This window comes from Condylura cristata, unplaced genomic scaffold (genome assembly GCF_000260355.1).
Source record: "Condylura cristata isolate star-nosed mole 26May11 unplaced genomic scaffold, ConCri1.0 scaffold00014, whole genome shotgun sequence".
Lineage (NCBI taxonomy): Eukaryota > Metazoa > Chordata > Mammalia > Eulipotyphla > Talpidae > Condylura > Condylura cristata.
This window is the reverse complement of record NW_004567115.1, coordinates 15,585,460-15,602,358: the sequence shown is the minus strand read 5'-3', so window position 1 is coordinate 15,602,358 and position 16,899 is coordinate 15,585,460. Positions and strand designations below refer to the sequence as shown.

At 37.1% G+C, this 16,899-nt stretch overlaps 1 protein-coding gene across 1 annotated transcript; it reads left to right on the top strand.

Moving 5' to 3' along the window:
• Positions 1-13,457: 13,457 nt before the first annotated feature.
• Positions 13,458-15,029, top strand: LOC101637616 (chromosome unknown open reading frame, human C8orf48). Its single transcript, XM_004682456.2, has one exon. It carries the CDS (start codon positions 14,136-14,138, stop codon positions 15,027-15,029), a length of 894 nt encoding a protein of 297 aa, XP_004682513.2. The 5' UTR covers positions 13,458-14,135.
• Positions 15,030-16,899: the final 1,870 nt, after the last annotated feature.

The following is a 16,899-nucleotide window of genomic DNA, read 5'->3' as shown; positions in this document are numbered from 1 at the left end:
GTGAAGTCAACTAGGTATATATTATATATATAACTATCTTAAAAAAAAACAGGTTTTTCTCATGCAAGAATTCTCAGTAAATTGTTCTATGAATATCTACTGTATTGCTCACAGAAAACATAGCTTATAACATTTCCCAAATTTCATTTTTTTTAAGAACACTTCATGGGAAATATTCATTTGAAAACTTTTTTGCAAATTATTGCACTGGTCCAACTACTTACTTAAGTAGGTTAAGCTTCAGTAGATTATTTACACAGTCATAAGTCAGTTGTACAAAACCAAGTTTAAGAATATATCTTCTAAGTTTTCTATTGATCCTTTGTTTCTCTAAACTAAGGTCTTCAATTTGAATATGCATAACTCTGGGAGAACATAATGATTTTCCAGCTATATGTATAGGTACAAATCATTTTTTTACTACTATATATTTTTACTAGATACAAAATTCTAATATTCTTGGCAGAATAGAAATAAGTTATATATTGCCACCTCCCTAAAGACATTGTATATGAACAAAGTATGCCTTTAACTTATGATTATATGTTTAAATCACAAGTATTCTTTTTATGAACACAGAAAATTGGTAAGATTTGAGTATGGTAAGCTTTTAAAAGAATCCATATATAGCTTTTATGTTAATATGACTTTCCCCCTTCCTATATATCTAGAGGATCAGTAGAATAGAACAATTGATGAATTCATAAATGTGCAACACATGAAAAGGTAATGATGGAGATTATAGGTATTATAAAAAGTATTTTTGACATTTCAATGGGAAAAAATATTATACCCATAATGGTGAAAGAGAATGAAATGTGAAACTGAGCTTTAACTAAAAGCCTTGCTATACCTTTGCAGTGTAATGGAAACCAGCTTATAGTTCATAAACACAATATATAGCTATTGCACAAGTGTCCATTAACCCAAGTAATAATTACTCCTAGGGATAACACTTCATTTAAAAATATTTGTTCAAAACAGACTTTAATGAGAAAAAAATTTTCTTCTTATATCAATAATATAAGCTCCGGAACACTTGAAAATAACAAATCATCAACACAAACATTCCCAAAAGAACAAGAGTTTTGAATTTCACCAAAACCTATAAAATTTGAGGTTAGAATCAAGACTCAATAGTGTTTTTCAATGTTCTTTTTTAAATAACACTATTTTGTGTGTGGTTATCTAAGTCTCAGTTATCCATGCTACTTTTTACATTTAATTTCTTTCCCCTCAATAATTCTGTGCTCAAAAATATATCTAAAAGGGATAGAGTTTTGTAGTTTTCATTCTGTGGTAGAAAGTTTTCAAATAAGTAATTGAGGATTTCTAGTCAGGACAGAAGAGCTTAGACCCAAACCCCTGCTCCCAGCAAACAGAACTACAGGCCCTGCAAAAAAAAAAAAAAAAAAAAAAAAAAAAAAAATAGTTTGCTGAAACTCTTTGATCGGAAGAGCACACGTCTGAACTCCAGTCACTGCTCGACATCTCGTATGCCGTCTCAAAAAAAAAAAAAAAAAAAGAGAGAGAAAAAGATTAAAAGATTGGGAAGGCAGTGCCAGGGTAGACTGGTTTTGTTTCATACCTGAGAATTGCAGGAACACAGCAGAAGGAAGCAGCTCAGGCCTGTCATTCCTAGATCTTGAATCCAGCAGCAGAAATCAGTCTGAGTGAGGGAGGCTCATTTCTCCCCTGACCAAATGGGAGTTCTCCTACAACATCAGGTAACTTTGGCAGATTCAAGATGTCACAATTGATTAGAATCTACCATAAATGAATACATTAAGTGAAGAAAGAGTAATTCACTGGACTTCTTTAAAGGGCATTATTCTGAATTCTTAATCAGATAATCCATAACTCTCCATTTCTTTTGTGTAAGTCATTAAGAGTTTCTTTAGCTTCCTCAGCCACCTTAAGTTTTCTTGAAAATCTTGGTCCTGAGTTAGTGTCTGCACACTGCAGTTTGTAGGTATCCCTTCCAGTCTTTATGGACTGGCTTGGGCCATTAAATAAGCCCTGCATGAATCAGCCTGTTCAGAGATTCTGGCTGGGCAGTTCCATGGCTTCCAAGGTGGGGTTTGTGGCTTGAGTCCTTTGGTGGACAGGTCTGGGGCCAGGGTCAGCAGGAAGGCCGGCCTGGTGGCTTTACACATGGCAACCATCTGGAAACTGGATAGTGGCAGCAGTTCTGTAAGTTGGATTCATTGGGGCGGGCCTAGCACTTGAGTCGGGGCTCTCAGGAGTAGCCAGGCACCTTGTGGCTGAGGTGGGCCTGGCCTCTGGCGTTGTCCATTGCCAGCATTGTCCGCAGGAGCCTCGTCTCCAGGCACAGGAATATATCCCCGACCAAGGCTCGTGGAACCCGCCGGAACTTGAAGGCAGTCTCAAGACACAGGAACCACTCTGGCTTCCGGAGCTGGTATAGCCAGTGGGCTGAGCGGAGCTATCGAGGAGTTTGGTGCTGAGGAAGTGAAGCAGCAGCCTTTCATTGCAGGAACTTCTGGGGCTGCTAGAATTGGCTGGTGCCAGAGTTCACTGGAGCGGCCGCTGGAGCCAGCAGACACCCGGGATGAGCTGGAGGCCTGGCTTTGCATAATGTGGCCAGGAACTCGGAGGCCACAGAAGCCGGCAGGGATGCAGGTGAGTCTGGGTGGGTTCCCAGCGTGGGGAGAGACAGCTGGGAGCCACTGGAGCCCGCGGGCAACCTGGTGAGCCAGGGGCCTGGGTTTCTGGGCACTCACAGGTACCACCTAGTGCCATGGGAGTTGGCCTGGTGCTGAGGCAGACAGGGTCTAGGGTTCTGGGTCCATTACTGCGAGCACTTCGCTGCTCCCACCAGCTGTTTCTCTCAGAGTGGGGCTGTCGGGAAGGGCAGAGAGAGCGAATCCTTCCCACCTCTTCAGCGTGTCTTTTCTCATTTCTGTGCTTCGCCCAGGTATTTATACTGCCTCACAGGAATTTCCGTCTCTTGCAAAGGTATTTTTATACCCCATAGTTGTTCAAATTGATGTTTCTAAGGGAGCGATAAGGACTAGTAATTCCGTCGCCGCCATATTGGCGCTTTTCGGCCAATTTCAGCATCGCGAGTTTTGAGGGAATCTAGTTTCACATCCGTTTCTTCACATTTATTAGCAAAAAAGTCTGTGGATTGCTCATGGGGGAAATTATGCTACCTTCCTACACCGTCTTTCACATGGAAGGAAATGCAATATATATATATATTTTTTTTTCTTCTTTTTTCAAGATTTATTTATTTTTCATACAGAACTGGGGTGCAGGCCAGAAGTGCAGAGAGTGAGAGGATTTACCAGAGACAGAGTGGGGAGCAAGACAGGCAGATGGACGAAATACACAGCTGAGGGGAGCAGTGGAAGAGACAGGAGAGGTCTGCCGTGCCTTGTGGGTTACCTCCCTGGCTGGGATCCAGCTGGTCCAGCCGCGGCTGCGTGAACTTCAGTGTTGCGCTTTAAGCCCTTGCACCAGGGAGGGCCCGGAAATGCAGTATAATTTTAAGAAAGTCAGCTGTCATTGGTTAACCACAAAATTAGGAATGGAATATGAAATTAAAATTTGTTACCTTGGGCCCTCCCTGGTGGCGCAGCGGGTTAAAGCACAGCACTGAGAATCTAAAACCACTTCCACATGAGTTCGATTCCCGCCTGCCCCGGAGGAGATCCACATGGCATGGCAGACCTCTCCTGACCCGCCCGCTGCTCCCCTCAGTCGTGTACTTTGGCAATCTGCCTGTTCTGTTCCCCACTCTGTTTCTGGTGAAGCCTCTCACCGCCCCTGAGCCTCTGGCCTGTACCCCAGTTCTGTATGCACAAAAGAAAAAAAAAAAAAGTTACCTTGGTTTACATAGTAATATCTCATTCATGCCCACAGACACATTTAAATTTTGAAAGCACTAGCTACTAGTGTGTCAATAATTGTTAACAAAGTAACCTTTATACATCATCATCCTACCTGCTAGAGAACATCATTTCAGCCCTTCCCTTCTTACAGCATCATATTTCCCCTCTTGATTGTATTTCTCCTCATCATGCAAATCGGTTGTTTTTTTTTTGTATTGGAAGCAATCTTTTCTTGATTCCATTTGCCCTCTAGCTAGTTCTTTGTATTTGGTTCCCCTTATAGCAAAACTTTTCAAAAGTTTTGAGACACTCACTGTCTCTAACTTTTCCAATCTCTATAAAACCAATTCTCCTGGTCTTTGATGCTTGTCATGTCAAAATTCCTCTTGTCAACATCACTGAAGTCCTTCACATTAATAATGGGGAATTCTCAGCCCTTATCTTGAGGATATTTGAGATGGCTGTTCATTTCCTTCTCTGAGATACTTTTCTTCACTGGGCTTCCAAAACTCCACTTTGTGTAGGTCCTTTGTACTTCCCTTTCTCCTCTTCCATGTCATTTACAAGATCTTTTCCTTATTCCTATCCACTCGATATGAGAGTACACAAGGCTTCCTTTTTCACCTGTCATCTATGATTACTCATGTATTTATAGCATCATTTGTTAAATAGTATCTATATGTTCATGTCTTTCAAATGTCTGCATTGCCATCCAGATTCTTGCCCTTGGTATACACACTTACATATCAAAATCACTACATAACATTTCCATGTAGGTAGTTAAATGGTGTTTCAGAGTTAAAATTTCTAGACCCTGTACTTCCAGTCTTCCTCTCCCAATTGTTTTATGTATTTTATTTTCCATTAATGGTAACTTATTTCTTACAGTTTTTCATTCTTGACTCTCTAACAACTCATACCTAATGTCATTGAGAAATATTTTTCAAACCATCCACCTCCATTGCTGCCATTTGGGTTCAGGGAATTATTATCTTTTGCTTACATTTGTTCCTCTTTGTTACCCTCCCTTTCTTTTCTATACCTTATCCAAAGTCTGTCACAGCAGCCAGAGATAACCTGTTGAAATATTTACTCAAAACATTCAAAGGGCTAATCATCACACTCAACAAAAAATTCAGAGTTACAACAGCTTACAAGGCTGGATTCTCACTAATTCCCTTCTTTTAATTTCCACTTGCACTGATCTGTTCCATCCAGCCTACAAGCACCTTTGCCTTTCTTTCTAAATGCCCGGCTGCTCTCAATGAAGTCCATTTGTTCCTAGTTTCTGAGTCCATAACTTTTCCTTAATCACCTCATTGTTCTTTCCCTTGCTTATGTCATTTCTGTTGAAATTTCATTTCTTTAGAGGTGTTCTCTGACCACTGTATGAAAATTATAGTACTTCTTAGAATCAGCTCATACTCAGCACTGCTTTTGTTTTCTCCATGTTAACATTCTGTCTTCTAATGCAATTTACCTGTTGTTAGGTGTACTGTGTGTATTTGCACAATAGAATATAAGTTTTGTTATAACTCATTTTCTTGTATGTTTTATTTGCAGTATCTCAATTTTTTTAAAGGCATATTTGGGAAAACTACAAAGTACTCATACCAACTTTAGGATAGTGAGCACATTTAGGGTGGATGGTATGGAATAAAATTAGGTAAGGATGAACAATGGCTTTGATTTTATTATTGTTGACTTTTAAAAATAATAAAGCTCTTGTTTGTGGTAAGAGCTTCTTTTAAATATTAATGGTGGGTAAAAGAGTTTTAGTTGTATTTTTCTCTGAACTTTCTGAATGTTTAAAATACTTTATAATGTTAAATTGTAGTTTATTGAGAAAGAAAGAATGTAGCACATCAGCTGTCATTCTGAGTGGTTTGGAACATAGATGGGGTAGAGGGGTGGGTGCTTCAAAGAGAGAGGAGAAAGACAGTCCCTGGGCTAAGATAGTAAAGGGAGATATTATAAATATTATAAATATTTTATATTTAGCAGAGGTGTCATACACAGTGCTTCTCAAACTTCAACATGCTCTTGAAATCACCCAGGGATTTGTTTTAGTGTAGAAAATCCAATTCAGTTTGTCAGGGAGAAGCTGCTATTTTTGCCTTCTGATCCTCCCCCAATTTTGCCAATGCACTTGATCCTGGAACCTGCAGCAAGGTTATGAAGTATGTGGTCTCTTAACTTGGTTGTACACTAGGATGTACACTAGAATGTGCACTAAAATGCCCTGGGATTTATAGAAAAAACTCATGTCTGGGTCCAGCCACTAAAGATTCTGATTTAAGTGTTTTTGGTTCTTGTCTTTCTTTAAAGAGTGATTTTAAATTTTAAAGAGTGATTCTGAAATGCAACAGAGTGCGAGAGCCACTACAGGCTTCCAGACCAATTCCCTTCCTGGCACTTTACCTCCTTAGGACCCCCTAAGCAAAATCTGCTTCCTGCAGCCTCCTTCTGGAAGGTTTTGACCAGAGGCCACAGGGTGAGAACAGTTAACTTTACTACTCCATCTTGACCATGATGCAGGGATTAGTACCCAAATCAGATATAGAGAGAACACCTGACAGATATGCTCTATACTGAATAGAGACAGCTGGACAATTTGAGAAACTCAATCACCATTAATTACAGTGCCAAAGTAAGGAAATTAAAATACCTGTTTGTGAAAAAGAAGCAATCAGAGATGCTGTTGAGTTGCCAAAATTCTTGCCAAGCTATCAAGTCAATTATTTAATTATTAAATTTATTATTTACAAAATTTATTGATGGTCTGATATGTATAAAACACATAATTTAATAGTGGAGAAAACAGCCTTTTTCTATCCTTCATAGGCATATAGTCTATCAGTTATTACAGTTATTTATTATACATAATCTTAAGGAATTTATTACAGAATAGTGAATTTATTTATAAGATTGTAATTGTTGCATCATATTCTGAGTACTGAAAATATAAATGATAGAGTCTAAGGGGAAGACGTCACTAAAGAATTGAGAATTGAGAGATAAGCTGAGACTTGAAGGATGAGTAGTTATGAGCTAGGAGAAGTGAGTAGTAGGCAAGAGAACAGTTGCTATTGAATATTGGGTGTTCATTTCTCAGAGGAGTATTCAGCTGCTTAAATAATTTCCTTGCTCTTTCTACCTCAAGTATTCTTGCATAAAAACATTTTCTAACTACCTTGTCTTGAATGCTTCACAGGTTTATCTTTTCTAGCCTGAAAAAATTAATTCCTGTCAATTAGTGGTTTCAGATAAGACATACTAATGAGAAACAAAAAGAAATATAAAGGAGAGGGGAACGGTCTGAGTTGTGTTCCATGCTGATTGCAGTGTGGGTAATTATTTAGAAAAAAAGTTGGAACAGAAAGAAGAAAAGAAGAAACATAGCACATGGGGAAAGTCTAGAGATTGTAAGTTCAACGTGAAGAAAGGTGCATTACCAGGCCCATAGGAGACTAACTCCCAGGTTCCCTCTTCTTGGTTTGTTTGCAGGTGTCTTCCTTGTGTTACATGAGTGTCTAAACTTCATATGCACAATTTCTTTTTTTTGTAAGAGTTATTTATTTATGTACACAGAACTGGGATACAAATCAGAGGTGTACGGGCTGTGAGAGTCTTCACCAGAGACAGAGTGAGGAGCAGAACAGGCAGATTGACGAAGTACACTGCTGAGGGGAGCAGCGGGCAGGTCAGGAGAGGTCTGCCACGCCATGTGGTTACCTCCGAGGCAGGTGGGGATCAAACTCATGCGGAAGTGGCTTAAGCTTCTTTGTGCTGTGCTTTAACCTGCTGCGCCACCAGGGAGGGCCTATTTTAGTACTTTTTGTAAGGACTCAATAGTTTCTTTTTAGGTATACTTAAAAAGTATTTTAATATATGATGGGAAGAGGTAATTCAGCAATTATTGAAAATCCTACAGTTCTAATACAAATTGATGATATTGATGATATTACTAATACTATGATTAAATCTATGAAAATAGAATTAATATATTAAAATATTATGATGCTATTACATATGCTCCAATATGAAATAAGAATATGAAGCTAGTTAATATTATAGCTTCATTGACCAACAGTGTTTTTCCTAATTAAAGAGCAGACAGTTTGATAAAAAGTATTTTTAAATCTAAAAATATGGATATGAAGAAAACAAAATAAATTCTTTGTGGGAATAGATATTTGAACTAGAGTTTAAAAGTGGTACATGCATTTTAGCAAAGGAAAAGGCAGAAATCAGTCATTGCCAGCTAGAACAAAGGTTAGAATTGTGAGGTTTATTTTTCTGGCATTTATATTGACCTGGAACATTTATAAGCTCCCTAAAGTTGGGACATCAGAAAAAATATAAATACGGTAGAAATATTGAAAGATATTCAAGGAATTTGTGTTTTAATTCAGTTATTTTTCATTCATGGAAGTAACTTGTAGGTTAGTAGTTATTTGCTGTCCAAAGTTTTTTTAGATACTTAATTTTACAATATCATTTAATTTTTACAAATATTACTGTGTATGTAGCATACAATGCAATATAGGAATTGGATAACTAAAATGATTATTAGAGACTAGATAGCTGATAATGAAGGGGCAAATATTAGCAGAATTTCATGTTCATATTCCCTATTAAATTTACTCTAGAATTAGCAATAATAATGACTACAGCAACTGCCATTTACAGGATAATATTATCTCACTTAATATGTAAAACCTCTCCCAAGAGATAGATGTTGTTGTCCATAGTATATTATTGTACAAGAAATAAAAATGAAGAAGATAGAACTCAAATTTATAATATTTTGCTTTTCAAATATATAGGAGCTGAAGAATCATCTAAAATTTTTTATTTATACTTAAATTAGTTGAAGCTCACAATTTTTTTTCTTTTTAAAGATTTGTTTATGCATACAGAACTGGGGTACAAGCTAGGGGTGTAGGGTGGTGAGAGGATTCACCAGAGATAGAGTGGGGAGCAGGACAGACAGATGGAGGAAGTACACTTAGGGGAGCAGAGGGCGGGTCAAGAGAGATCCCCCAAGCCATGTGAATCACCTCTGGGGGAGGGATCGAACTAGCACTGAAGTGGCTGTGGCCAGTTTGCAGTGCTGCATGCTAGCCCATTGTGCCACCAAGGAGGGCCCTGAACCTCATTTCTCATAGAGAACTATAGCGGTCACTCTCAAATATTTTTAGGTCATTTCATCAAAACACAGTATGAGGATAATGCATTAAAATATAATAAGGAGGCCACTTTTAACATTTCTCAGTTACATTTTAAGATTGTACAGTCCAATTAATTTTAACCTACTTGATGCCATTCTCTTTATTCTGGGTAGAGTTTCTTATTCTCTCTTCTTACAATGTTAATTGTTATTAATATATTCGACAAAGAGAGGAAATAACAGGAAGGTCAGTGGCTTTTACTCCAAGCCTGTATCTCCAAATGGCTTCGAAATTATACATTCTTGACTTGTTGGGGAGGAGGGTGTTACAACGAGGAGACAAAAACAAAACAAAAAACAATTTTACTAACACCAGAAATCAGTGTCACGGCATAGAACCGTGCTTATAACTAAAGGGTTGACCAAGCTTGTTGCATGAGATTTAGCTACAGAAAAGACAAGAAGCAGCTTCTGCAAGCCTGAACAAAGGGTAACATTGTGAAATTTCAGTGGCATGATATACAGGCTTCAAATAAGAGTTCTGGTCAGTGCGACATAAAGGAAGTGCTTCATTAGCTATCATAGTGCATACCTCTCAGGCTTGTACCACGGGGCAGCACTCAGCAAGGGCATGGGCACAAAGAATGAGCTATTCACTCAGGTTTCATAATCTTGCTCTGTTTCAGCCTTCTTGGTTGACAACTTTCAAGTTGAGCATGGAAGGCTCTAAAGAAACAGTCTTACATTCTCCAGTGATAGTTTGTTTTGGGAAATGCCTATCTAAAATAAGGAGATAAAATAAGTTGGGCCTGTGAGCTCACTTTTTCACATGAGATGTCTTTCCAGAGCAGTGATAGTTTTATGAATACTATGAGCACTTTAAAAAAGTAGTTCTACATAAAGATTAGTCTCACATGAAATTATTTGCAATTTCTATGTCATTCAACCCTATGCAATCATATGAATATTCATTTTACAGTGAAAGCTTACTTTGTAAGTAGAAAAATTACAGTAGAATGCTTTGCAAAGATATTGGGTAGAAGAAAAATAATTCTATGTAGTAGTATTTTTCAGGAAAACCACTGTGAATTCCTCTCTTTTTAACTAGTGCCACAGACCCCCTGTTCTTCAAGGAAAACACAGAATTATGTAACTCAACTACAGCTTAATGGTACCATTTCTGAATTCATTTCACACAATGCTTTCTGCTCTGAAGAGAAATACATTACATTTAAGTCCTGAATTATATTCATTTTCTAGATGCCAAGGTTAGTCTTAAAAAGTATTATGGAAGGCTCAGAGACCTAACTACACAAAATACCATAAATGCTAAGGACAGTTTTGAATTTTAACTACAATGAAAAAAAAATAAGACTAGAAAACATATATAATATTTTAACAGGGAGTTTTATAGACAGAATAGCAAAGATATTTAACATTACTTGATGCAAAGAATGTCAGCATGTCAGCATTGATGCCTTAAGTATACTGGACATAATTATTTCTAAAATGACAGTAATTTTTACCCTTCGTTGGTAGTTTACAAGATACTTAGAAGAATGGGAAATCATTTCTTACCTCCAAAAATCACTAAACAGCACTAAGAAGCTAAAGCCACTTCAGCATGAGTTTGATCCCCACCTCGGAGTGACCACTGGCATGGCAGACCTCTCCTGACCTGCCCGCTGCTCTCCTCGGTAGTTTACTTTGTCAGTTGGCCTGTTCTGCTCCCCACTCTGTCTCTGGTGAATGCTCTCACCACCCCTGTACCTCTGGCCTGTACCCCAATTCTATATGCATAAATAAATGAATCTTTAAAAAACCACTAAAAGTCCTGAAGTATAACAATCAAAATATTCTAAGAAAGCTGCATAAAATTATACTTTAAAATTTTGCTTTACAATAAGAACAATAGTTTCTTATTGAAAACACTAGGTGTGAACAATAGCTCTTTATACTGACCAAATTTGCCTTTCTCTTTTCAAGGAAGGGTAAGTGAGAGAGAAAGGAAATCACACTGGAAGACTAATTAATCTTGACCACCTCTTTCTGGGATAAAGTCTTAAAGCTGTAAAGCATGTTTACTTGTTGAGGAAAAGCTGAAACAAGAGTTTTTACCCAACTCCATTTAGAACCATGAGGGAAGAAATAAGTAACTATAGGACAATAAACGAGTGTCATAGCATGGTTAGGACAGTGACCCACATTTGTCTCTCTTCTATCCCTTTCCATCTTTTCCCCAAGGAGTCTTCAGCAACAGTATGCTTGATAAGGAGCCCCAATATTTTCAACAGCCCCTAAAATATGTCAGGATGTCATATGCTTGAGGTTTCTAGAGTAAATGCTTGCCAGAGGAAGGCTGACTGAGATCAAAGTGGCAAGGGACCTAGGATATGCTGTGAGTGCCTGCACACACACACACACACACACACTACTTCCTAGCATGCTTTTAAGGGTCAGACTCCAGGAAGGAGCCAAAATACCAAAGGGCAAGGTAGCCAGAGAGCTATTGACAGACTAAACTAGCCTTAGATGCTGTCAGGTCCTGAAAGGAAGCAAAACATGGTAGACTTGGTGGAAAATATCTCATACCCAAGAACTACCTGAGCTATAGAGTGGAAACCAGCAAAAGGAACAAGACAGAGTTAAGGCCTCCTGTAAGTCCCCGAGACAATAAAGCATTTAGCTTTACAGAGACACAGTTTTGGGCAGTTAAGAGGGGGAAGGAAGTAACAAGCTGGATTAGAGAGTGACATTTAACATTACTAGTATATGCCAAAATGACAGACTTGTATAAGAATTTCTAAGACAATTGTTATAAGGCTTTCTATACTTAGCACTTCTAAGAAAAATTCCGACAGTAGCATCATTATATATTTGAGTATTGATTGCACAGATTTTTGTTTTTGTTCATTTTAGTTTTGCAAAAGAAGAAAAAAAGCTCTTCTAAAGTTCATAGTTATTTGCAGAATAAAAAATAAGTCACTATGTAACAAAGTTCTCTGATATTCTATATCTTATAATATCTCTATGTGATATAAATTTTTTGTCTATATTTTAGATATAGAGTGGTCTGGATTTTCTTTTCAAACACACATTGTGGACAGTTGTCATATAGAAGGAAGATAGTAGGTGCTATCTTTACTTCATGTATAGAAAATATTACAGGAATGTGAATTTTAAACAAAATCATCTTTAAACTGATAGAGTAGGACAGAAAAGAGTATATAGTTTATTCAAAAGTTAATAGTTTCATGAACTCTTCATAAATCTGACTTGATGATTGTGCTATTAGTTATTGTATTTCCTTAGATAACACATTTATTACAGTATTAAAAAGCTTAACAGGTCATGATGGTTATTACAAAGATAGTGGAAAGTTATAGGATAGCCCCTTAGATTGATGTGATTCTAATATAAAGTTATTTCTAATACTTAGAGATTTATAACACTATTTAAAAAATTCAAAGTTAGATTTCTCTAAATAAGTAACATATTAGATTATATGAATATACTCAGTTTTTTTGGGGGGTGGAATGTGTCTTACAATGAAATGTGTATAAATATGAATATGTAAATATCCGAGGAGTTTGAAATTAAAATTAAAAATTAAAATCTTCGGACTTTGAGATGCTGGAAATTATATGGAATTTTCTACAAATTATGCTAATTCTTTACTAATAATATATGACAGAATTATACCAAATATACTTATGTGTTTTATTATATGTTATGTATTACCCCAAAGTATAATTTGGGTTGAAATAATGAAGTTGGAATTGATCTTCAATATGAAACAGACATATTTGAGAGATAATTTTTGAACATTTCAGACTCTTGACTCTTTACCAAAGTGAACATTTTTGAAATAACACTCATTATATCTGGCTCAAAAACAACATAACACACACACTGAGCAAGGGATTCTTCTCGTAAAATTATCACAAATATTTATTAAGCCTTGGACTCAGTTGTCATTAAGATCTTGAAAAATCTGTCCCCGCAATTAACATTTTAGTTTCTGGTGCTGTTAATAAAACCACCATTTTTTTTTAAGGCTTGTTATAGAGTAACAGCTAACTTAGGGGATTCTAAAGAAAAATATTGGAGTTCCTTGAACTGGTAGTGGGTATTCCAAAAATCCACTAGACCCATGTGAGGTTATTGAATACATTTCTGCAACATTCTATGTGTCAGCTACCTTCTGAGTGCTGGGCAACATTGGTTGATAGGTTTTCTGCTTTCTTGGAGTTTTAATTTCGGGGTTGGGGATGGTGATGTGAGACACATAATCAGATTCTCATACAAACGCATAGTTCCTAACCATGAATTAAAGCAAGCAAAGTTAAGTGTTTGGGGGAAGCCCTTCCGGAGGAAATGGGATTCGGAGGAGGAGCAGTAATTAATCCTACAAAGAGAAAGCAAGGCCAGCCAGAAGGGGAACCGTCCTTCACTTAAAACCTGAGGGCTGTGATTTGGGAAAAGTACCGGATCTTCGGAATGCTACAGCAAACAGAGTTACACAGATGAAGCTGGAAAAATAGGTAGGAGCCTCGTCAAGAAGGTGCCGTCAGTATTCAGAAATTCTGGTTTCAGTGTTGTCATTTCTATCCATGCTTGGTTTACAAGTAGGTGATCGCCCGGCATAAGATTGGCAGACTCCTTTTGTGCCCGTGCTTTTTGGCAAACTTGGGGGTTTCTCGAGTTTGGATCGTTTGGGCGGGGCATAATTCTCCGATTTGTCGGAGACCGCTGACTCACACACGTTTATGTGTTTGATTTTGCAAGTGCCTTCCTTCGTTCAAGGAATCGCTTATACAGTTTATACTTCAAACAGCACAAAGGTGGGTCAGTTTAACAATCCGAGAGGGCGGGGCCGAGAACCTCAGCGTTGGCGCGGTCGGCGGGCAGAGGGGGAGGGAAGAACGCCTCGCCTGCGACTCACTGCGCATGTCCCGCCCGCGTTGCTAAGGCAGCGGGAAAAGCGTCACCAGGAAGTGGAGCTCTGCTTAACTATTGGCACCAAGATCCGTGGCCTATGGACTCAGGGCTGATTAGATCCCGAGGCAGACTAGAGCAAAGCAGATGAGAAGAAGCCAAATCTGATGCACTGTAATGACCATCTGCCCAGAGGCTCAGAGAGTCTAAAAAACACAGAAAGTTGGGTTCAAATGGACATCAGTGATACAACAGACTTTTCTGTTAATGATACCTGCACGTCCTTTACTGATGAAGTACAGAATTCCAGTACTTTTAGCTCCCCTGGAGAACTGCATTCCTGGCTTCATGCCTCTGGGCACAAACTTGAGAATGAACGCCCAAATATATGCTTGGAACAAGAAGGCAAGCAGTCTGAAGTTTCAGACTTGAACAATTATGAAAAGAAGTTGAGTAGAAAATGGATCAGTTGCCTCAAGGACAAACTGGCTCACTCTGGACAACACCATTCAGACAGTAGGCTTCAAACAGAAATCACTGGGGTATCTGATGAAGAGCTGAATGCCCTGCAGTCTTTTTGCATCAACAAAATAAACCTGATGCATCATAGAGTGAATTCTAAGAAAAGCAGACATAAAAAATTGCAGCTTCGATTAGAGAAAGAAACTCCAAAGATAGATGTGTTAAACTGCATTGTCCCAGATGATCTTTTGAACAGAATCTATTTAAAAAGCTTGATGACAACATTAGAACAGGTGGCAACAGCTAAACAACACGTTATTTCACAGTGTCCTGACTGCAGCAGAAAAAGAGCAGAACTGGCTCAGTGTGCTTTTCTAAAGCAAAAAAAGACTTTACTGGAATCACTTCTACTCCAAGAGAAAATAGATGAACATCTTCATACTAAAGACTTTCTTACCCTTATTGGAGAAGCACATCAAGATCTTCCCAGACTTTCAGATGACCCAGGAGTAATCTGGAGAAGACTTACTGAGAAAAGTGCGATTGGATACTCTAATTTTAAAAAGCCATACAGTGCTGATGAAGTAGGATGGAAATAGGACTTGTTAGTCACTGTTTTATCTATCACTTCTCAAATAACTTACTCTAACCCCACTGGGGATGGTGTTTATTAATGATAATGTATACTGTAGTTAGATGTTTCTATTGTGCATTTGAATAATTATCATTTCTCCTGGTACTTTGGAAACTAATTAAGACTTTGTTTCATTTATAGATTTGGAAGACTACAAACTTTGTTTCCAATGCCTAGTTCAGATAGAAGGCAGCATTATTAGTGTAATAGTTACAAAGCTTTTTAACAATCTAGAAGAGCCATGTTGGTAGTTTGGACTAGAATTTTCATGGTGCAGAGATGTAAGAGATACTTAAGAATTAATAATTGACAGGCTCAGGGAAGAAGTGGATATAAGGATATAAAAAGGAAATATTAATAATGTAATTAAGTTTCTTATACACTGAATGAATGATGAGTTTATTAATGTTGGAACATTGGGAAAAGATAATGTTTGAATGGAGTGATTAGCAATGTTATTATTTGGGCATAGTTTTAGATACATTTGAGCTAAGCATCCTGAGATGTTGAGGAAACATTTGTTTTTTTTTGTTTGTTTGTTTGTTTGTTTTTTGTGGTTGCTCTCTGGAGAAAAGTTAGGGTCCAGAGATTTGAAATAAAGGGTGAGCATTGGAAGGGAAATTGTAATCATAGAGGTGAGCTCTTCTGAATGACATTAAAGTGTTGAGAGAAGGGTTATGACCAACTCCTAGGAAATTCAACAACTACTGGTTAGGTAGAGGGAAATATGCAAGGAAAGGAGGTTAGGAAGAAATAAAACAGGATAAAGGAAACTGAGAATGGTTGTGTTATAGAGAAAGACTATTTGTGTTGTCTAAGTTTGCCAATGCAACAAAAAGTTTACATTTAATCATTATGCTCTGTTGTGTTCTGTTGACCTTAGCAACATCTTCTACACTTACAGCAATTAGGAATAAATGTGGTAAGGAAATGAAGAATTTACAGATTATTCATAAAGATTATATGAATCTTTTGTGTTTGTCACATTTTGTCTTCTAATGAGAAAATCATGCCTTGAAGAAGAGCATGGTATTTTGAAAATACAACTTTGTCAAAACGTAAATGACATTCTGAGAAATCATAATTGTTATTTATTTTCTCTGTAAAAATATAAGCCCAAACTTAGTAAAGATACCTTGAGGTCATTTCTCTACATAATGACCCCAAATCATTGCCAACAGTTATTCACCTTAATATATATATATATATATATATATATATATATATATATATATATATATATATATATATATATATATAATATATAATATATATTACAACCACTTTAGTAGGTGTGACATGGTATTTCATTTTGCTTTTGGTTTGCATTTTCTTAATGACTAATGATGTTAGTGCCACTTGTGCTTTTAGCATTTGCATATCACTTTAGAGAAATAGCTATTCAAGTCCTTTAACTTAATGTCTTAAATTGGGTGCTTATCTATTTTGTTGAGTTATAGTAGTTATTTTTATATTTTGGATATAAAACCTTTATATGAATTGCAATATTTTCTCCCATTCTAAGGGTAATCTTTTTCTTCTGTTGATTAACTATTCTGGCACACACACAAAATAATCCTTACCAGGTTTAAGGTCTTGCAAATATGTTCCTCTTTTCAGATTTATATACTCTTTCATTTTATGTTTGGATGTTTGGATCTTCAAACCAATTTGAGCTTTGAGCTTTTTTTTTTTTCATTGTGAGAGATAAGATTTAATTTTTTTTTTGCATGTGGATATCCAATTTCCCTAGCATCTTTGTTGAAAAGACTATTATTGAAAGGTCTTATTACCCTTCTTGAAAGTCAGTTCACCATACATAGGATTATATAATT